This window comes from Chanos chanos, chromosome 1, assembly GCF_902362185.1.
Source record: "Chanos chanos chromosome 1, fChaCha1.1, whole genome shotgun sequence".
Taxonomy (NCBI): domain Eukaryota; kingdom Metazoa; phylum Chordata; class Actinopteri; order Gonorynchiformes; family Chanidae; genus Chanos; species Chanos chanos.
The window spans coordinates 44,489,431-44,511,726 of NC_044495.1; the positions used below are offsets into that span (position 1 = coordinate 44,489,431).

The following is a 22,296-nucleotide window of genomic DNA, read 5'->3' on the forward strand; positions in this document are numbered from 1 at the left end:
TCCCAGCACCATCATCTTTTGTACACAAGGTCTTTTTCTCTTCCAATTTAACCCTCTCTCTCTTTGTTCTATTTTCCCCTCCACCATCACTCAGCAATTTAGCACCAAATCCCTTCTTTTACAACAGCTGGATCAAAGTGAACACCCACCTGAGTTTCCCACTGGGTTGTCCAGCAGGAAAGCAGCTGTCTGCTTTAATTGCAAGGGATGGAATCACAGGGTGAGCAGCCTGCATGGCTGTGCCTGACTGTTCTAACATGCCACACAAGCAGAGTCCATGCAAGCTTTATTGATCGTCAATCAGCACCTGAGATGATTCACTCCATGCCTTAAACAGTCCATGAAAATTGAAAAATGATGAAAAATTTTGCACTTGCAATCAACAGAAAGTAAAAATTAAATTAATTCCTCCAGGTAGCTAAATTAGGACAGCATCAGTTGAGTTTGGTATGACAGTGACAGAAACAGAGAAAATCCTACAACAATGTCCATCAAAACAGTACACCTTTGTACATCACTCTCTCTCAAGGAAAAGGAACATAGAAGCCATGGGAAAAAAATGGAGCCAAAAGCTCAGGCCCTCTCAGGCTGAAATCAATCAATTTTCAAGTCACAAGTTCAGTGTCTCCATTCTCCTGTAAATGGGTGTCTTCTCTAACCAACTTGTTAAACAGAGCATACACAGAGAAACTAACTGTACCCACGCACTGTATCACAATGTATCACGATGTAACAAAGTGACCTAAAATGCTTTGGCAACAGTTGATGATCTCTTGATCAGGCCTATTCAGGTGATGACATCTGGCTAGTCATACAAAGTTAGTACCTGTCTGTAAACAAGCTCAGAGTTTGTAAATAGACAACGTATTTAAATAGGCTGTCAACGATTTCTGGCCCATGAATAAAGCCTGGTTTTGAAATCTGGCCTATTTAAATTTGTAATTGAATAGCCCTGAACTATATAATTTCAGCTGCAATGACATTTAGCACAGAGGATTAGAAAGCCCACTGTTAGCCCACAGCTTGTGCTGCATTGACTTATACTCCTCATTTATAGCTACATTACAGCAGTGGAGTTTAGTGAAAGCACGATTTCAAACCTCATGCAGCTAATGTTATTATGCAAATCCTTGCTAATGTTACCTGAATTTACACCACAGTTAGGCTTATCTAAGTGCTGGGAAAATGACTGTGTTGTAAAGTTTGTTGCTGCCATTATATGATTATGTAGGCCTATTAATTCACCAATTTCATACATTCAGTTCTGTAAAAGATGAAATAGCCTGCAGTTATATTCCAAAGGCGATTAGCAGAAGCAGTATAACCAAAATATTTGAATGAAATCAATAACCTTTCATGGAAAAAAGTAAAAATTTGCCAGTGCAAGTTGGACATGCAACGGTTTCATAGTCGCTATTTGTAATCACGTGATTTTTAATCAGAAGGTGAGCTGGTTTAATTGTGAGTCTTTGTTCTCAGTAGGCTGATGGATAATGGTGGATAGATGCTGAAGTGCTGTTGTGAGAGCTGAGAGAACCTTCACCCTGCTACCATCATTTTTTAGATACAAAGAGCTAGAGATACATACCCTATACCCACACCCTCCCACAATCCATCTCTACCCAACTATCTATCTGTGCATTGCCTTCTCCCCCTCTCACAGCCATACTGAACTGACAGTTCACTCTCTTTAGACTGTTAGGACAGGTTCTGGCTCTACACATGTAAATTTGTGAACTGAGGAAAAAAAAGAATGGATAATTTCTGGTAATTTGTAGGATAATTTAAGATCAGGACAATGTGTTTGAAAATGAAAAAAGTTACTATTTATTAACAGGCCTATAGCAGAAAAGGCATAATAACATTTCCAAATCCTCCTACTGAATCAGGGGTGAGAAACAATGTTTAAAATCAAAGTTATGGCAGCCAGTGTGTCCTAGGACTAGCCAGACAATACAGGTACCACCAATGCATTAAGAACAATGAGGACCCTGAGAACACCAAGTGGGAAACATTGTGCTGTATACATGTTGTATATTGGACTGGAACAAAGGAACTCATGGAGCACTGTAACCCCTCAGTGTTATGTCATCTTAAACCAGTCAGATTTCTTTGAAAACCTTAAAAAACCTTTTCATGAGCTGTTAGTCCAACTGATGTAGAATTTGATTTTCATAATATTAGTGTATCTCTTTAATTAAATTTTGCAAAGGAAAATTGATCCACTGAAAGATGGGGCATTTATGTAACCATTGATTTGTGGTATTGGCATGTTTGTGGTCTGACTGAGTTTCATTCTCACTATGTGGCATTTGCTTTGTGACAGCATGCAATTGGCAACAGAATAATCTGAAGCACAACTTTAGTATCAATATGTTACTTTTATATTTACTTTTATTTAGGTTTTATTGTAATTTGTTTTAGGAAGTATATGCTGTCATGTTCAATGGTCTCACATTATTGAGCCAGTGTCTCCTTACCATTGCATCAATCATAATAACTTGCAGCTGTGTAGTGTAGGGGTCGTCAGGCCGTAGAACATATTACCCATAATTCCCTGCTTGACCGCATGGGTAATCTGTACCCATCTTCTCAGGTTTCACTGTAACGGTACTGGTTACAGCAATGGACCAGATACAGTGATGACGCAATTTTCGCCATAAAACAGCGGAAAATTCCAAACTCTAGCCCTCTTTTTCCTTTTCTTTCCAGCTGCAATTCTGCAACTCCCTAGCAGCGGCTCGCTCTAGCAGCAGCTCGCTAGCAGTGGGTGTCTCTTTTCTCTGCCGAAGAAAAGGACAGCGTAACAAAGAAGCGAGACATTTGTACAACCAAAGTTTAATTTACTTTCTCTCGCGCAGTTGCAACTTTAACTTCTACCGGCTAGTTACACTGTAACGCACAGTATTCGACGGAAGAAAAGGCGACCGGATCCCTTTTTATTTCTTTAAACGTCGATTAACTAAACCAAGAACCCTTCAAGATCATCGTACGAGCCATCGAGCCCCGAAGATCTTCAAGTGAAAGGAAAGGAACTTCTCCCTGGACCTGCGAATCGCACTGCTCATCTGACTACCAAAGACGCACCTTCGGTCGCCACGCAATAAGCTGTTCAAAGTAAGACTGGCATCTGGGCATACTTTAGTATTAAGATTACATGCAGTTAACGTGAAGGAAGTGTTGTTATTTGAATTCTTTTATGATTTAAATGTACACACTGTATTTCATGTGCGATGCGGTTTTTTAGCCGTTTGCTATTTTCTTTTGGTCACAACTAAGGAAGGATAGATCTGGCATACGTTCTCTCTCTCTCTAACTCCCTTTTTCTGATTGCACACCTCCAACATTGGGATTTCGGGCGTAGTTTAGGGTTGAACTGTGGTTTGAGTTTAGGGCCTAGTCAAGACTAAATCTTGATCCTTTGTCCCTCTCCCATGCACGCACTCTTGCTACCCATCCCCCCTCTTCGTTGGGGCGGAGCAAGAACACTCACACACGACACTCGTCCACCACGCCTGTTCCTAGCTGTGCGCCTGCGCGCAGTTTCTCTCCCTCGCTCCTCCTCCTCTCTCCTGTGCACATGCGCACAGCTTCTCTCCAAAAAACTCCTCCCTCTCTCTTCAGTGCGCAGCTGGGCACACGCCCACATACACGCATGCGCTCTCTCTCTCTCACACACACACACACACACACACACACACACACACACTCACTCATCTCTGGTCTAACACTCATTCAGTCCTACACTGAATACCTGTACATAGACTCATCACTATTTTGTTACCATGTACCCTTTGATCATTCTATTTGCTGCTGATTATTGATTGTACCATATCAGTATTAGTTTGCCAAGTAGTAGTGATTGTGTTAATAAATAGTATCATTGAAATAAACTGTTGTCCTGTCTGTTTCTGCCACAGTATTCATTGAATGCCAACCTCTGCCATCAAAGCACTCCCAATTACCTTCACCAACCTGGTTGTTCATGAGTGTTATGGATTTAGTAGTGTAATTGTAATACATTAGTACTGCAATACTCTCTAAGACTGTAGCACAGTGTTACAGCTAGCTTATCCCATCGATCTTGGTTGTTTAATTAATAAAATATTGAACACCCAAATTAATGGTTAATAAATTTTATGAGACTGATTTATTAATCCTATCACACCTATATCTTTTGGTGTCCCTGTGTTAGGACTGCAATTGCACCTACAGTAGCATTTGTTTTGATAACTTAATAAGCATTAGCAAAATCCAAACTTCAAATAAGACTAGCAGCACTCAATCTTAATGTGTGATTTATTGGTCTAAATGGATCCATTGTCTTTGGCTGCTGCGATTAGCAAATCCCCAGACTGTGCTGTTGCTGATTTCAATGAATGCTTTCGCATTGCTCCCAAGCCTGGCTGCAGGTTTAACCCAGAGAACTTATTCGTAGTGTTGCTGACTTAGAGAAATCCTTCTCACCGCTGTCTCATAACTGTTTCATAGATATCCCACAGATTACTTATTACTCACAGAGTACTCTGTTATTATATGCTATTTTCCTCAAATTCCAGTTATCTTTCTGATCCATTTCTGAATATTGTATTGGTCACACACGTACTTCTTCCCTGGTTACAGACCTCCCAGATAAGCTCCCTGATTTATTCTCACTCTGATGTTGCTGCTGTTCAGTAGAGAACTGGAGGCTTAAATGCTGCTTCACCTGATACTCTGCATATGGCTACACTGCTTAGGAGAAAAGACATAGGGAGAAGAAGTGTGTGTCTTGTTATACTGACCATACTCAACTCGACCACACTCTACTCTCAAGCTTCAGGAAAGCTGGAACAAAGGTGACGAATGACTAAATTGGAGATATTTTATATCACCTGGAAAAAAGGCCATTTGAATTGTCGTCAAGCTCTTTTTTACAGCTAGCCTGTCATCTCTCTCCAGTCTAACAGGAAATAATAAGAATAATCCTAGATTCCTATTCCATGCAGTCTCAGAACTGTATGGAATAGGAATCTAGGTAGTTTTATCTACTATATGCCTTGAACCTCTTGCACAAGCCATCAGACAGAATCATGTCATAGCTCCTACAGTAGTATATGATATGGTACATCAAATGTCACTGTATGTCAACAATATTCTTTTATACCCATCTAATACTGCTATCTCCATCCCACACATCCTTAACCTATTTGATGTATTCAAATAGGTAAAGAATGTCTGGATACAAGATTAAGTGGGCAGCCTGTTTTACTACCTCTGACTCCCACTCCCAATAGCTAAATTAACTGCAATGATTCTGGTCAATACCGTATTCCTATAATTCCTAAAATCATGGAGCATTTTTAAGGGTAGAATCTCCGTGGTGAAAAAGAACATTTTACATTTTACTTTTGCTTTCAGATATTCTCCAGTTTGGCATAACTCTCACTTGTTAACTGGGAGACAACCCTTTGTATACATAGCTATGCAGCTTGGGCTGATAACAGAGTTATAATCCTAAATGATATCTTTGATAAGAGGAGTCTACAATCCTTTAACGATTTGAGGAATACATACTCCCTTTTAGGCACATCAAACTTCTTGTACTTGAGACTGATTTTGCAATGAGAACACACAGGGTGTTGTGGAACACTCCATTATCAAACCACCCCATGTCTAAATGGGTTGACATTACTGGCAGTAAACGAGGGTACATCACATCTACATACAACTCTCTTTCAGTGTCTTCTTTAACACATTACACTGGTTGGGATATGGAATATGAGCTATGGGATGATAACACTGGTTAGGATATAGAAAAATCTGGGCTAACCTGGATCTCACCTCAAAAAAATTTGGCCCATTATCAATTTCACGCTTATTCACAGAGCATACATAAGCCCATAGAAGACATTCGGAATGGGTTCAGCACTGAGCCCTAGCTGTTGTTTCTACAATAATGATGTGGTAGGAACTTTCTTGTATTTGATCTGGGACTGTAAAACTGCAGCTTCCTTTTAGAAATGTTTAAATAAGACATTTTTCAAACTAGTTGAAGTGTATGCAACTCATACACTTGCCTTACTCAATCACTGAGGCTTTCCTCTGTTCTTTCTCTTCTCTGTAGGGTGGATTTTCCTGAGGACCAGCTGCTCCTTACCACTCCCCTAATTGACGTACTGTCAGTCCTGACACCTGATTGCACATTGCCATCCATATCTACCTGCCTCCACAGATCAAAGAACTGTCTCTTGCCCTGCACGTATATGTATGTTTTACTCTCTACATGTCCAAATGCTAGTGCTTCAAATTTGCAATGCCATATACCATAAAATCAATATACCATAAAATGAAAAAAAAAAAAAAAAAAAGAAAAGAATTCTCAGGACAAAATTCTTTGTTTGGACTGCGTTTGACCATGATCTGGACAAACCGCCTGCCAGACAACAAAGCCATTCAGCCCAAATGAGCTGACATTTAAGTAAATTATACTACATCTTCCTTACCTGTTCCCAATTAATCAAAGAGCTGGGGTAATTAGCAATCCATGTTCTCTGCAGTAAGTTAGGCAAAGGTCGGAAATGCGTAGCCTTGTAAAACAAAGTCATAACCACATTGTTCTCCACAACCACACTGTTTAGGTTGACTTCTGGATTGTTATCTCTGTTCCTTTCATTCAGTCAGTGATACAGGTAGGCTAAGCAATATGGAAAGTGATTATGGTGGTATGGTGGGAGCATTTTCTTATATGTCGCTTGTAGACCATATTGGTAATATTTGGCTTGGAATCCAAGCTGGGGGGAACCGGCCATTGGTCAGCCTGAACTCCACCCCCAAAAAATCCTGATTGTGATCATCGGAAAACATACTTGTTTTATTAAGTTAGAAGTTAGATGTATGGTTGTAAGCTTCTGAAGACCAACATCCTAAAACTGTCATGGTAAATCCTAGCAGACTATTCTATGCTACTCATGTTAAATCCTGGCAGACTATTCTATGCTACTCAAGTGGTTCCTCTATTTTGGTTGTAAACCTCTGAGGACCAATATCCTAAAACGGTCATGGTAAATCCTAGCAGACTATTCTATGCTACTCATGGTAAATCCTGGCAGACTATTCTATGCTACTCAAATGGTTCCTCTATTTTGGAATAAGAGTGAAGAACTGAGAGCTTAAAATGCTGCTTTTGTGAGAATAGCTTTGAGGTAGTTTTGAAACCAATGCCTAAAAGTTGGGAACTGGTTTCTGTGACGGAGAGTTGCTAATAGAGTGATGTTATTTCGATGAAGTGGTATGATAGGTTCAAGGCTAAAGATTTGTAAAGAAGGACCAGTGAAGGAATACTGAATATGAAAACTGGGTGACCTTCGTATGTGCAATCTCTTTCACTGTCAAAGTAGAGAATGGTGTCCAAAAAATCTGTAAATCTGAACAACACGGATGAATGGTGGGACTGAAGCGGGTGCTCAGAGGTGTGAATTCTGTGATTTAGAGGAATGCAACTCCTGAGGCCTGAATGTACATTGTATCTAGTATTAATGTGGGGAAATAGGACTCAGTGTCATAACTCATGATACTAAAATGTTAAATGTATTGGGTTGTGAGGTGTTTGGATTTGGTGGCTGCAATGTGTGGATACTTTGATTCAAGAGTTTAATTTGAGAATTCCAGAGAATTTCCGGAATAACTGCATGCCACTCAGATAAACCTTGATAATTGTTGGTTACATTCACAGAGAGTGTGATTTGCATACATAATGAAGGAAAGTATTACAAAGAGAGTAAAAGGCAAAGGGACATTGTAGGTGATACTGATAGTTTTGAGAGTCTTCAAAGAATTGTCCATATGGCTGTAGATTCTGATATGAAAAGAGATGAGTTGGAGAGAATAGGGTAGCACAGAACTGAAGGAATATCAGTCATGAATATGGTGCAGCTGGAGTCAGTCCTTGTCAGAGTCTGGTGCCAAGGTCTTGAATATCAGCAGAGAAAAATGAAAAAGGAAACCAGCAATTACATTTTTATAGTCAGAAATGTGGTTAGGTTTAATGATGATGTTGTTGCAGGATGAAATCCCAGAGAGACGTCTTGTCAGGAAGCATCGAGGCGGAGGACACAAGTGCAGGCAAAAACTGAGGTTTTAATGAATCAAATAAACAAAAGAGGCTTTACACAAACAGGTGTACCAGGAGACCAGAGGGGAGTGCACACAGGTAACTACAAAGCTTGGTAACACAGAACTATTCTGAGACATACAAATGAAGAACGGCTCAGTAGACACAGGAAGGTGTAGACTTCGCACTGACTGATCCGACGGAGGGGTTTAAATAGGGAGATGTGTAATGGGAAACTAAAGTGAGGGCAGGTGTGCGGGATGAGTGATCAGGCCGGTGATTAGTAGACCGGCGATGCTGAGCGCGGAATGGCTGAGACTGGCGAGGGAGGAGGCGAGGTCGTTACACGTCTAAACACTAGCATGAAAGGTCAACAAAAAATGAGTTTTTTAATGGCTTAGGCTGTTGTTGTGTTGTAAGAATGGATTAGAATGGACTGAGTCCAGCCCCCCAAGCACTGCTACAACGATTGGAAATAATTTGGATATGATGGAGAAAGTGAATTCTGAGAGAAGTGATCATGATTCTACCGCCCCTGTCCCAGCAAACCAGTGGCACTCATAAAATACACCTAAACCTTACAGAGGGTGAATAATGTTTCATTGAACATCTGCTGGTCTTTGAGCAGGGAGAGGAAGACTTGAGGAAAGAAGGACAAGTTGCTCCATTGGTGATGAAAGGAAAGCCAGAAGCATACGTCATCATAGCAGTGCTAGTCCAATGACCCTTGATCCATTAGAAAGGAATGGAGTGACACTGTGTAAGTATTCTCATGGCAAGATTCAAGTACGAAAGGGAACAGAGGCCTTAAGAAAAAAATGAGACTTCTTCTATAAAGGAAAAGAGGGCCATGACTTTGAAGGGGGATGTGATGACTGTCCACGACTGCAATCATCAAACTTTACTTGCCAGAATTTTTGTATGCTGTGGATCCAGTGGGGCTTCAGTGAAATGTGTGGAACAGGGAAATTTGAAACAGTCTAGTGATGAAACCCAAGGTGAGCTGTTTGTGACGTTAAAAATCTATAATTGCAGGTTGTAGATTTTGGCAAGTGATATTCTGTGTTGATATTTGAGGGTGAGGTGAGAAAGAAGGGAACACAAGCGAGCAGCAGATGAGAATGCAAAGCCTTTATATTGTAGAATACTGAAAGAGGAAGGAAGGTGTCATGGACAGGTGTTAGAGGGTGTAGAAAATAGACTTAATGATGACAGCCTCACAGGTGAGCCAACAGCAAGAAATCTGACCTTAGTAGTTTGGGAAACTTGAGGGAAAATGGAGAAGACCAAGTGAGAGGGTAAAAGTGCAGAGAGGCTACTTCAACTCAGTGCTGCATCTTCTTGATTTGGTGAGAAGAGCTTTGATGCCCACAGAAGCACTAGCTGTTTTCATTGTGTTGAGATGCAGCGTGCTGAGGTCATGCAACGCTCCTGGTGTCAGTTGTGAAATTCAAGCTGTTCCTTTCCTGCTGGGAAGCAGGACGCCCTGACCAAACACTGCATGATTGCTCTCTAAAGGGGTAGGAGTGAGTGTTTCCTGTCAGCACAGGAGAAGGAGACACCATATTCTTGCAACGCCTACCTGAGGCAAGCAAAAGATCATTAAAAATGGCAAGGAAGTTCTCAAAGTTTCACTGGTCATCGTAGCTTGGCAGCAAAAAACAAAGGAACAGTAATAAGTTTGTGAGCTGGATAGAGCTAGGTGTAACGATAGCTGAATAACACATGACCTCTCTGGCAGGGTCTGAATTTGGAGCAGTGGAGGGAATAAAGCAATGTCTTCTTGACCTACGCTTGCTGCAGAGAGCAGAAAAATATCAAATTGAGGAAAGGGTGGGAAAGGGAGTTGGGTGCACAAAAGACATCTCATCCAAATCGGACAAGGAAAATTTAGAAGCAAATGTATCCACAGACATAGTGCAGGAAAGCTCATTATCAAGGGATGGTCAGCATTAGAACAAGGGATCACCCTCTAGTACTCACCCTGTGCAACTGAGATGTTCTGATTTTAACAGAATATGACTGAGTGAACTATAGTGGTTAATTTTCCTTTTTGTGTTGTGATTACTTACATGTCTAAGCTCAAGTTTGCTCTTGGGTTATCTTAACAAGTAGGCTCTTATTGCATAAACTTTGAGAAAGGTACTGCACGTGTCGCTTACAGAGATATCTAACTTATCATTCTGTTTACTATCAAGTATACATGACTTTTAGATGTATCTCTGCCATAGCTAGATACATCACCCTGCATCTCAATTTAATGTTTCACTAATATTAAATAGAGGGTTAACTGTGGCTAGTAAACTGTCAGTGTGAAAGCACATGTACCATTTTCTATGTTATACTACCTTTTACTGCAATAGGAGAGTGACGTAGAGAACTGATTGAAGATAGATATGGCAAACTAATATGACACTGAGACAGCAAATGTATTCATTTTGTTATATCCAATGGAGGCCTGCAAATCTTGTTTTGCCTTTTTGGAACAGTTGCATAACTTTACTGTGTGATTTGGTTTAGAGGGTCTTATCTGGCTCCCTTAGTGGAACTGTGATAGACTTTAACCAGCTGATACAGCAACTATGATATATCCATATATCCATGCTGGTAAGAACACCGGTTAAATATAAATAAACATCTTCACACAGATACTAATAGATACTGACTTTTTAGGGCTGATTTGACAGGACATTATCGGAAAGAAGTAAAAAGTAATGCTCTAATCCACTGTAAGAATTTCAAGAAAAAAAAAGACATATCCTGTAGTATAGCCTGTACTAAGGACTCTAAAAGTAAAAGGGAGAAAGTAAAAGGGAGAGTTGGCATCCTTGATGAGAACCCCGTCTAAGTAAAATGGTGTAGATTGTGGACAGAATCCATACAGTGATTAAACAAGACTCATTTATAGGACTGCAGATACTGCCATTCTTTTTGACCAAAAGCTTTTTCTGTGTCCAGCGAGAGAAGCACATGGGTTTTACACTGTATGCATCAAAAGCAATCATTTTCAACAGTGGTCAAATATGGTGGATTATTATGGAGATCTGTTTGCAACATCTCACCAAGGCATCGGTGGAAATGAGGGCTACTGGATGAAAACCTGAATGAACATATATGTATCTTTACACCTCTTTAAAAGCAGAGGTGGTAAAGTTGTGTTTTGATCCCTGTGGAGTTCAGTAGCATAACTGAAAGTCTGAATGAGGAGTCTACATTTGAAGGCATGCCAAATCAACCAGATCTTTCCCTTGTACATGTGATCAAGACAGCCAACAAATTTTCAAGCAAAAGAGTAGGGTGAATAAAGCAACTGGCACTGAGCAGGGTTCAAATGTGGAAGGTTTAGCCAGCCTAAAAATTGTTGATATTGCTGCTCCTCTATATTTGACATACTTGTGATCCCCCTGATATTGGAGGTATCACACATAATACATTTTTGTCAAATACCTTTAGGAATTTAGCAAGTAACATGGCATCAACTCAGTTGTACAATTGTTGTTTTTCTTGCCATGCAAGCTTTTTTCTTCAATACATTTAGTCCCTTGAGCTCTTCCATTGCAGTTCAGTTTTACATATGGATAAATATTAAAATACCTGGACAGAGCAGACGCAGCCATTGTAGCCTTCACTCCTGTCTGCTACTGTAACTGCATAGCATTGAACTATTAAAACGGGAGCAGAAGTGATGGCTCAAACTACTTGTTGATTGTTAGAAAACAACTCAGAATTACGAAAAATAAAGTCAGAATTGCGAGAAAAAAAGTTGGAATTCTGTGAGAGAAAAAAGTCAGAATTGCGAGAAAAAAAGTTGGAATTCTGTGAGAGAAAAAAGTCAGAATTGCGAGGAAAAAAAGTCAGAATTGCGAGGTGGCAAAAAGTTGGAATTCTGTGAGAAAAAAAAGTCAGAATTGCAAGGAAAAATTCAGAATCATGAGAAATAAAGTCAGAATTCTGTGAAATAATGCTGAAATTCCACGAAATAAAGTTGGAATTCCAAGAAATAAAGTAGCAATTGAGCAAACTTTTTAACCTTTTTTTAATATGGCCGGAAACAGGCTTCCATAGATTTCTGTGTGTGCACATGGCCCTGAAGTCTCATGCCCTTTAATGGGGATTGGTGAGGCGTTTACCGGGGTTAATTAGGAACAACTGGCACACGCTTTCAATTTAGGAGGACAATGGGATTCATCATTATAAGAACAAAGATGCAAACAATTCTGCGGTTGAAGAACATGTCATGATCTGATGTAGACATTTTCTTAGGTTAAACACTTAGGAAGATATTGGTGAATGAGGCCCAGTGTTATTACTAAGGCAATATATTACTGAGCTGCATAATTGCAGAGATAAACACATTCACTGATATATGGGTAAAAACAATTTGGTTCAGTTACCACAGCATCACAGGGGTTACATGTCAGGTGGTGGTGTCAGCATGTGCCCCATATATTTGAAATCAAATATATCTAATAAGTCAAAGTTATCCCACAGAATCATCAGCCCGTCACAACCTTTTTTCTGCATGTTCACAGAACTTTTTTCTTTTTTTCAACATTTGCAACTGAACTGCCACGGCTTGCCACAAAGGAGTATACACCACACATTATTTTATAGAAATAGTGTAACAAGTAAACCATGATGAGTATTTGAAACCTTAAAGTCAGGGCTTGTGATTTGCTGTCTTTTGTAAACTACAAAATTCCTTATGCCATTAAGATTTAATTCAGAATTGTGGAACTATGACTGGAACCCATATCTAAAATAATATTGAATCCCCTCTCTGCTGAATATTACTTTTTTGGAGAATTTGATTATGTACATGGTAACTGAGATGTATTTTGTTGTTATGTTATTTATTTTACAAAGGCATATCTGTAAACAGAGAAGGAAGGGATCAGGATTATTTTATTGTTTTACTTGTGAATAGTCTGATGGTAAATCGTCGGCTGATGGTATAGTTTCAAAGATCCATCTTTGAAAACATATGTTTACCGAACAGTCTGTTTCAGAAATGTCCACAAATTAGCCAGCTAAGCAGCTTGGATTCATGAATGTGCAATTTTGTTACACATCTAAAAGTTTTCAAGTATAAACACTACATATTTATTTCCATGAAACATCCAACCAAAGGGTTTGCCATGACATGCAAGGATTCTTATTTCTCAAACTATGAAGATTTTGTTTTCTTTTTATATCATGCTTTAAACACACTCCTTCTAAGGTGTCATGGGCATACTAGTTAGACATTTTGGGCAGAGATGAGATGCAGTTGGAGCTGCCAGCAGCTTCAGTCAACTGTATTCCATTTTGCCTTTTTTCCTGCATTTTTTCCACCCAGCACAGGGTAATGATTAGATCAGTTAGTCACATGGAGAATGATTCTCCAAAGGAAACATGGCTTAGCATCAGTCTTTGTGCCATTGTATGTCCAAGCATGGGAATACTGCAGTGGAATTGCATTCCCCACTGTTCCACTTCAAGCACCACATATCTGCATACTCAACAAAGACATCACTTAAGCATAGATAGTAGTGAAGTGGTGGGAACTGAGGCCGTAGCTTCCACCAGGAGTTGAGAAAATGTGGAGTATCATTCAATACCTTGCATAAAATCTGGAATACGAAAGAGTGAACATCTTGGTTACAGGCTCTCATGTGCTGTATCATCATTATTTTGTCGTTTTTCAGTTCATTTGTCATTCAGATTTATCACTCAGACTGGTCTTTAAAAAAAATTAAAAGTGCATTGTGTCATGCACTGCTTTTACAACAGAGAAAGAGACAAAGCCCTTATTTGAAATGGGATTCTGAATCTGTTGTTTCATGGGGGCTGCAAGGTGTTAAAATCTACAAACAATGCAGCCTCTCTTTTTCATCTAATTATTTCTATTTTATTTAGTTATGATGTGGTTTTAACAGAATGTATTGCCACATATGTTCCATTCACCACGTGCTTTCACAAGCAGCCTGTGGAAGGACAATGCTATTTTATCTCTAACAGTGTCTGTATAGATGTAGGCTATAACCTTGAACTTGGAATAACTGAGGGGGCCTAATAAAAAAGACTGGTTTTGTCAGGACACAGGCAGGGACTCAAAAGTAGATCCAGACAGGTCTCTCAGCAAGGAGTGATTTATTAGCAAGACAGTCAAAAACGGGAGGCTGAAGTCAAAATCCAAAACACAGGCAGAGTTTGTAACCAGGGGAGCAAACAGTGACGGGCAGACAATCCGAACAGCAGACAGAGACCAGATCCAGTGACAGGCAAAAGTCAAAAACAGGGTACGGGCAAGCAGAGAGTAAAACACTGACAGACAGGGGGAGACAAAAACACAAAGTTCATGCAGAAGTACTAACAGCATCCCCATCTCCAAGGATGCCTCCTGGTGTCAGCTATAGGTGGCACAGGATGTTGACAGTGAAAGTCCTCGATGAGGGAGGGATCCAGAATGTCTCGGGCAGGAACCCAGCACCTCTCCTCAGGACCGTAGCCCTCCCAGTCCACCAGGTACTGGAGACCATGACCCCCATGGCACACATTAAGCAGACGACGTACTTCCTGGGCTGGGAACAGAGGAGGCTGGTAGCTGAGGCAACAGAAGGAGGGGTCCTGGGAAGCCAGACAGGGCAGCACCATCTCCATTTGTTGGTTGGCCTGTTCTGACTGACCATTGGACTGTGGGTGAAAACCTGAGGAAAGACGACCGTGGCATCCAGAAGTCTGCAGAATGCATGCCAAAAATTAGAAATGAATTGAGGGCCCCTGTCAGAGACTATATCCACAGGAAAACCATGTAGCCTGATGACATGGTGAATTCAGCTGTTTCTTTAGCAGTTAGTAACTTAGGTAATGGGAGCAAGTGAACGGACTTAGAAAAGCAGTCAACAACAGTGAGAATGGTGGTGTTACCATGAGAGGAGGGCAAACCCGTGACAAAGTCCAGTGCTATGTGGGACCAGGGTCTTCTGGGAATAAGTAGGGGTTGAAACAGGCCAATACAAAGCTGCGGACGTCATCATCCATGGAGGGCCACAAGAACCGTTGTTTGATGAATGCTGTCATACGTCTAGCGCCAGGATGACAGGACAGCTTATAGCTCTTTTCCACTAGGAAGGTGCTGGTGCTGGTGCCTGTGCCGGTGCCGGTGCGGAGCCAGTGCTGCCTTGGTGCCTTTTGAGAACCAGCCCGCATTTCCACAGGTTTGGGTACCGAATGCTACGTAGCGAAAGTTTTGGATAATTTCCGTGGGGAAAAAATAATGTCGGACAGAACGCATCTGCCTGCTTTTTATATATTTACTTTTACTCTAGGTTTCCACATAGCAAAACACCTCACGAATTTTTCCCTAAAACTTTTTTCTCTGGGAGCAAAATTCAGTCAGTCTGTCACCTAGCTCAAAAGTTAAAACGAGTGTTTAAATGAAGGTCTGCAGTGGTCTCTTTGCACCAGCCAGAGCAGAGAGAGAGAGAGTTTTTTCTATCGCTCTGGGTCCGACTACGTTCGTGTAACATGTAAACAACAGCCCGTGTTGATGTAGACACAAATTGTTGCCTATACATCTTTTAGTCATATACATATTTTCATGCTACATATAGGTTTTAGCTTACCACTATCTTGGTCAGACTTTTTTGTTACTCCTGCCTCTCTAGAGAACGTCACGTACCAAACACATCAAACACTGAACTGATTGGTTCTCGCGTGGTTTTTATTTGCATAGCCTCTGACGTCAGCGGTTCCAACTTTTGGGACCAGCAATTCTGTGGTGCCGTGCCGGTGCCAGCTTTTCGGCTCCGGCACCAGTATTTTGTCAGTGGAAAAGCGCAGCCCCGGTGCTCGATCAGGCACCGGCACCAGCACCGCGGAAGTGGAAAAGGGGTATTAGAGGAATGACCCCACTGAAGGACCTGGGAACACACAGACTGGGGTACAAACATGAGGTTAGAAGGGCAGGCACTGGGACCTGACTCATCAGACTGAGCTGTGTGGGTGATTGAGTCAATGTCCCATCCTGCGGCAGCCAGCAGACACCGTGCAGGCAGGATGGTGCCCGGTACTGAAGCAGAATCTGAAACAGAGAACTGATGGGATAGGGCATCTGGTTTGCCATTCTTTGAACCTGGACAGTAAAACAGAGTGAAGTTGAAACGAGAGAAAAACAGAGACCAGCAAGCCTGTCTGGAGTTGAGTCGTTTAGCAGAGCGGACATACTCCAAATTCTTGTGATCTGTCCAAACTAAAAATGGTATACTGGCCCCCTCAAGCCAGTGCCTCCACTCCTCAAGTGCTAGTTTGACCCCAAGCAGCTCCCTGTCCCCAATATCATAATTGCGCTCAGTTGGAGTGAGTCTATAAGAGAAGAAGGCGCAGGGATGAAGTTTCTGATCCTCAGGAGAGTGCTGGGAAAGAACTGCACTGTCAAAAGCATCTACCTCAATGACAAATTGGTGTTCAGGGTCAGGCCTGCACAAAATGGGCGCTGAAGTGAAGCATCTCTTCAATTTAGCGAATGCCTCTTCAGCCGCAGCGGACCAGGAAAATGTCATCTTCACAGTAGTCAAAGAGGTGAGGGGAGCCACCACAGTACCATAATTGTGGATGAAGCGCCAGTAGAAATTTGGAAAGCCAAGACACTGTTGCAGTTCACGGCAAGAGTTCGGCGTGGGCCAATCAGAAACTGCCTTAACTTTCTGGCTGGCCATTTGTATGCCCCCTGTTGTGATGACGTAGCCCAGGAAAGACACTGTTTCTCTGTGAAATTCACACTTCACTGTTTTAACAAACAGCTGGTTCTCGAGGAGGAACTGCAGGACTCTGCGGACATGCTGGGTATGCTCAGAAATAGAATTAAGAGAGAAAATTAAAATGTTGTCAAGGTAGACAAACACAAACTTATTAGGCATGTCTCTCAAAACATCATTAAAAAGACATTGGAATACAGCAGGACTGCTAGTAAGGCCAAAAGGCATGACCAAATATTCGTAATGGCCAGAAGGGGTGTTGAAGGCCGTTTTCCACTCATCCCCCTCTCTTATTCAGACTAGATAGTAGGCATTGCGGAGATAGAGTTTGGTAAAGATCTTGGCTGCCTGCAGCAGCTCAAAGGCAGAGAACATCAGAGGAAGAGGATAGCAGTTCTTTACTGTGATGTCGTTGAGACCCCAATAGTCAATACAGGGGCACAGGGAGCTGTTCTTCTTTGACACAAAGAAAAACCCTGCACCAGCCGGAGAGGAATGGGGGGGAAATGATACCTGCAGCCAGGGACTCCTGAATGTATTTATTGATGGCTTCAGTCTCAGGAGGGGACAAAGAGAAGAGACAACCTCTAGGGGGCGATGTGCCAGGCAGAAGGTCTATGGCGCAGTCATAGGGACGATGCGGAGGCATGGAGGTAGCCCAGGACTTGTTGAACACTGTCCTGAGATCCAGATAGTCAAGGGGAACACCAGACAGATCCAGAGACTCCTCCAGATTAGAAGGGCCTGTTGATAATGGGACCAGAGCATTACGGAGACAGTGAGAGTAACAAAATGAACTCTAACCTTCAATATTGTTATTAGCCCAGTCTATGTGGGGATTGTGCTTAACCAGCCAGGGATGCCCTTGAACAATCGGGGCTTGGGGAGAATCTAGCAGATGAAACGATATGGTCTCCTGATGGTTACCAGAAATAAGTATACTCACCAGTGAAGTGATGTGTGTGATGCAGGCAAACCTTGCTCCGGTTAGAGTTTTAGCCTCCAGGAGATTCTGCAACGTGGTTGGGGAAAGATGCAGATGGGAGACTAGATGTGTGTCTATGAAGTTTCCATTGGCCCCAGAGTCAATGAGAACAGACACAGTGTGATGGCAACGGTCTGTGATGAGAATAGCAGGAACAAGGGTGCGGACAGGAGGGGAAGAACCAAGAGTAGTGGTGTTCACCAGTAATTCCCCATTCACGGTGAGCGCTGCCTTTTACGGGACACCAGGCAATGTAATGGCCAAGTTGACCACAATACAGGCAAGAGTTGGTGTCTCTCCTTCTTTGTCTCTTTGCGTGGTACAGACAGGCATGATCCACCTGCATGGGTTCCGGAGTGCAGACAGGTGCAGGTGCTGGAGGGGTCGTAAGGGGAGTCTGAATGGGGAACCTTGGCTGACTGTTGAGCTCTCGCTCTCTGGGACGCGGTCTCTGATGTCTGTCTATACGAATGGCTAGATCCACTAGAACGTGGAAGGTGGAAGGTAGCTCACAGGTGGAGAGCCCATCCTTGATGTTCTCAGACAGCCTGTTGAGAGAGGCATCATACTGGGCCTCCTCATTCCAGCTGCTGGTGGTGGCAAGGGTATGGAAGTCGATGGTGAAGTCAGAGACAGACCTACTTCCCTGATAGGCCTGTAACATCTCTCATGTAACATCTCTCACGGAACATCTCTCCCATACACAGACCAATCAAAGACTTTCCACATTTCCTCGGTGAAGGTGGCATAGGTATTGCAGACCGGGGAACCCGCCTCCCATATAGCGGTTACCCACTCCCTGGACCGACCGGTTGATAGGGTTATCACATAGGCGACCCGGGACTGATCCATGGGAAAAGTGGAGGGCTGGAGCTCAAATGCCAAGGAACACTGGTAGAGAAAAGACCTGCAGGTTCCCGGTTCTCCAGCATATGGTTTGGGAGGAGGCAGACGGGGTTGAAGGGCAGATAAGGCTGGCTGGACTGGCTGGGGGGTGCCGACGAAGGAGCTGGGCTTCCCTGAGCCAACTGGAGATGCTGCGATTGTGTCGCCATGTCAGTTAACCTGGCTGCCATCACATCCAAGGACTTGCTGACAGAGTCCAACTGGCCCTGGTGCCTGCCCAGCATTGTTCCCTGTTGTTCCAAGGTGGCCTTAAACTAATTCAGATCTGCTGAATCCATTAGTGGTCCAAAATCCAAGAGGAAAAAAACAACGTCAAAAATACCAGGCAAAAGTCAAAAACCATACAAACCTTAGAGGAAACCAGGTGAGTATGAAACACAGAGCACAGTGAGACGCACTGACAAACAACAGTGAAAAACTGGCAGGCTTAAATAGGCAGAGGGCAATGGGGGAACAAGGAATAGGTGTGTGTGATAACAGGTGAGGGGTGGAGCCTAGAGCACATGACAAAAGGTAAACAAACAGCACATGGTAAAGAAAACGAAACAGGCCTACATGTGTAGAACGCTGACAGACAGGGGGAGACAAAAACACAAAGTTCATGCGGAAGTATTGACAGGTCCAGGCTGAGGTTGGCTTAAGGGAAAAGTCGCATCACAACTGGTTTTTAATGGAGCCCTGACAAGCAGAAAAGAGTAATGATGAAAACTGGCAGTGATGCAATATGGCCAGCACACTCACAGTGCCATCTATAGGGTATTTAATGTAAAATTCAGGGCCAGAGTTCCCTCCTTGCACCGTTTTCACCTTGGAGTGTCAACAAATATTACAATAAATAGTCGCCTTAGCTTGATAGCCAGCAGTCACCATTACAATACTGATCTTTGTAATATATATATTTATACAAAATGTTAGCCAGCAGTCACCATTACAATACTGATCTTTGTCATATATATATTTATACAAAATGTTGTTGTTATTGTTGTTGTTGTTGTTTTGTGTGTGTGTGTGTGTGTGTGTGTGTGTGTGTGTGTGCGCGCGCGTGTGTTACAAATAATACAGGAAGGGACAAAGTGTCAGATGCAAAACTAGGTCACTGAGCACCTTTAGACTACTACGTCAGGTCTAGACTAACACTTTTAGGTTCTCAAAATGAGCCTGGAGTGAAAATTGACTGCAACTGATGCTACAAAACGATATATAACTGAGCCGTAAAATCCGTTTTTTCTTTGGTTACAGTCTCACACATGTAAGGCGTCAAACTACAACTGGTTCTGGAATCAATATTGTTCAGATAACTTTATACTGAAAGCCCCTCTCAGATTTTCTTCTCACGATACAGCATAAACTGGGAGTAAAGCGTTGCCGTTATTTCGAACAAGTCAAAGCACCGAAAATGGCCCATCCTCATGTAAAAGTTTATTACCCCGGTATGGAGTAAATACATCGATTAACAACCACGATGCACCTCACACAGGACGTGAAAATATGTTTTCAAAATCTGGTTTAAGTCGTGACAGGTAGTCTGCGATTGAGTGCTGCAGAGGTTGCAAATGAGCACCATATGCATTCTTACAAGAGAAACTGGTTATATGTAAAGTGCCATTATCGAGATTTTCATTGACACAAAGCCGCTTCCGCTGGTGTGTGGGGGAAGCGCTTTATCATGCCTCCGTTACTGTGGAAACCAACTTTACCGTTGTGTCTTGAAGGCTCTGCTCTAGGAGGCTCAGACAGATGTTACGAGTATTTTACATCCGCGTGCGTGGGTATTTTACCAACCAAACGCATACAAATCCATCACTTTCTCTCCGTGATATGATTACGAGACGTGTAAATTTCGATAAGTCTGGCATTAACATGCAGGTATAACAAGTTTGGTCGGAAATGAAACAATGGATTCTCTGTTTTGCAAACAAGGGATGAGGGTCAAAAAGTTATTCGACTTACAACAGTTTGTAACGGCGAAACTGTTTGCTACCTCCAGATTGTCGATATGAGGCGTGAGTCTAAATTCAGATGTGCCAAATTGAACCATCCCTATCCGAAAAGCACTGTACTCCTGATCGGCACCCCGCGGAAATAACCCCCCTGCGTGACAGAAACAAAGAAAATGAAGATTTTAATCAAGCTTGAACATATTTCGCTTTGAAATTTTGCTTAATGTGCATTTTAATACATTAGATTGCATTCCCATGTTAATATCACCACCAAACGTACCAATTTGTACACTGGGAGATCCTGCGAGAGTCGTCCCTAAAAGCAGCAGAAGAAAAAATGATAAATTCGTAATCTTGGACATCTCCATACGAGAAATGTGATCACATCCAAGGGGAAAGAAAAAAGAAAATATTCCTCGTTTATTTAATATTTTCGAGAATGAACTCCTAAACATATTAGGAACGGGGGATTTTGTTGAGTGAATGTATGCGATCTTCTGCAGGTGGTTTCTCTGTAACGAACTCGCCAGTCTTTCTTCCCAGCTCTGGTGGAATGGTATGATGCAGATTTATTATAGCCTTCCTCCTCCCGCGCGTCGCTGCCTTTCTATGAGTCGATATGATGTCCAAAACAAAGGAGCACTACGGGTCTCTGATGCCGTGAGATACCTCGTTCTTAGCCCAGCTGACAAGTGAAGACCGATAATGAGACCCGAAGAAACACGAACGGAGTCGAAGAGAACGCACCCTACTCAATTCCTCCACCCCTAGCGCTTTAACCGTGTTTACTGCTGCTGATGGGTGAATATAGTAAATGACTTTTCATATTGGTGCTTCGAATGCCGACATCTGAATGATGTCAACATCTGAAGAATTATGCCAAGTAGAATTGAGACATTTGTTCAGGATGTGTTGACAGTATTTTGACTCAGCCTTACTGGTGGGAGTTGTTCAAGTCATTCTCAAATACACAACACATAGCTTGAGCTATGTGTAATACATTGCCTTGGATCATATGCAATGAAATCATATCACATGGGTGCTGGACCATACATTCATTCAGTATTTACATGAAGATCTGAGATCTGAACTAAAGTGACAAACATTCTGCTGGAGACCTAGAAATTTGCAAAAGTATGAGTCTAATCATCATTGCCATTGTCAGTGTTATCATCACTCTTTCTGGATCCCTCCTGAGAGCCTGGACTGCATAACACTGAAGTATATATATATATATATCAGTCTTTTATGTGTGCACTCTTCTACATTTCTACATGCAAATGCAATTGTGAGTGTATATCAGTGCATCCTGCATGGGAAACAAAGCCTTTTAATATGTTCCCTCATAGAAGCACAGTCTGCGATTAGACTGTGCTCAGTCTGCGATTAGACTGTGCTCAGTCTGCGATTAGACTGTGCTTAGTGTCCATGGTTCTCTCCTGTTGGCTCAGAGACTGATGGGAGGTAGGTTTCTTTCACTGGACCGGGAGAAAAGAAGCTAATTTTTCACTCATTTCATTTTTAGTTGAACTTAAAATCTCTGTTTAAGAAGTCTCAGTAAGAAGTTGGGTTTACTGGAGTGACAAATTAAAGATGAATATTTTATGATAAGAGAACAGTGTGTTGTTTCTTCAA

The 22,296-nt window shown here is 42.1% G+C and overlaps 1 protein-coding gene across 3 annotated transcripts in view; it reads right to left on the reverse strand.

Annotated features, from left to right (window-relative positions):
• The window catches only part of gria2b (glutamate receptor, ionotropic, AMPA 2b), a 51,231-nt gene extending 30,208 nt beyond the window's left edge, over window positions 1-21,023 (reverse strand). For 2 of the 3 annotated variants that reach the window (XM_030790684.1, XM_030790692.1), the window contains exons 1-2: window positions 20,942-21,023; window positions 20,672-20,812 (exon numbers count right to left, since the gene is read on the reverse strand). In XM_030790684.1, coding sequence (XP_030646544.1) covers window positions 20,672-20,812; window positions 20,942-21,023 — 223 coding nt within the window. The remainder of the gene's footprint in view (window positions 1-20,671; window positions 20,813-20,941) is intronic. The other variant, XM_030790700.1, reaches the window with a different exon arrangement.
• Between the last annotated feature and the right edge of the window lie 1,273 nt (window positions 21,024-22,296).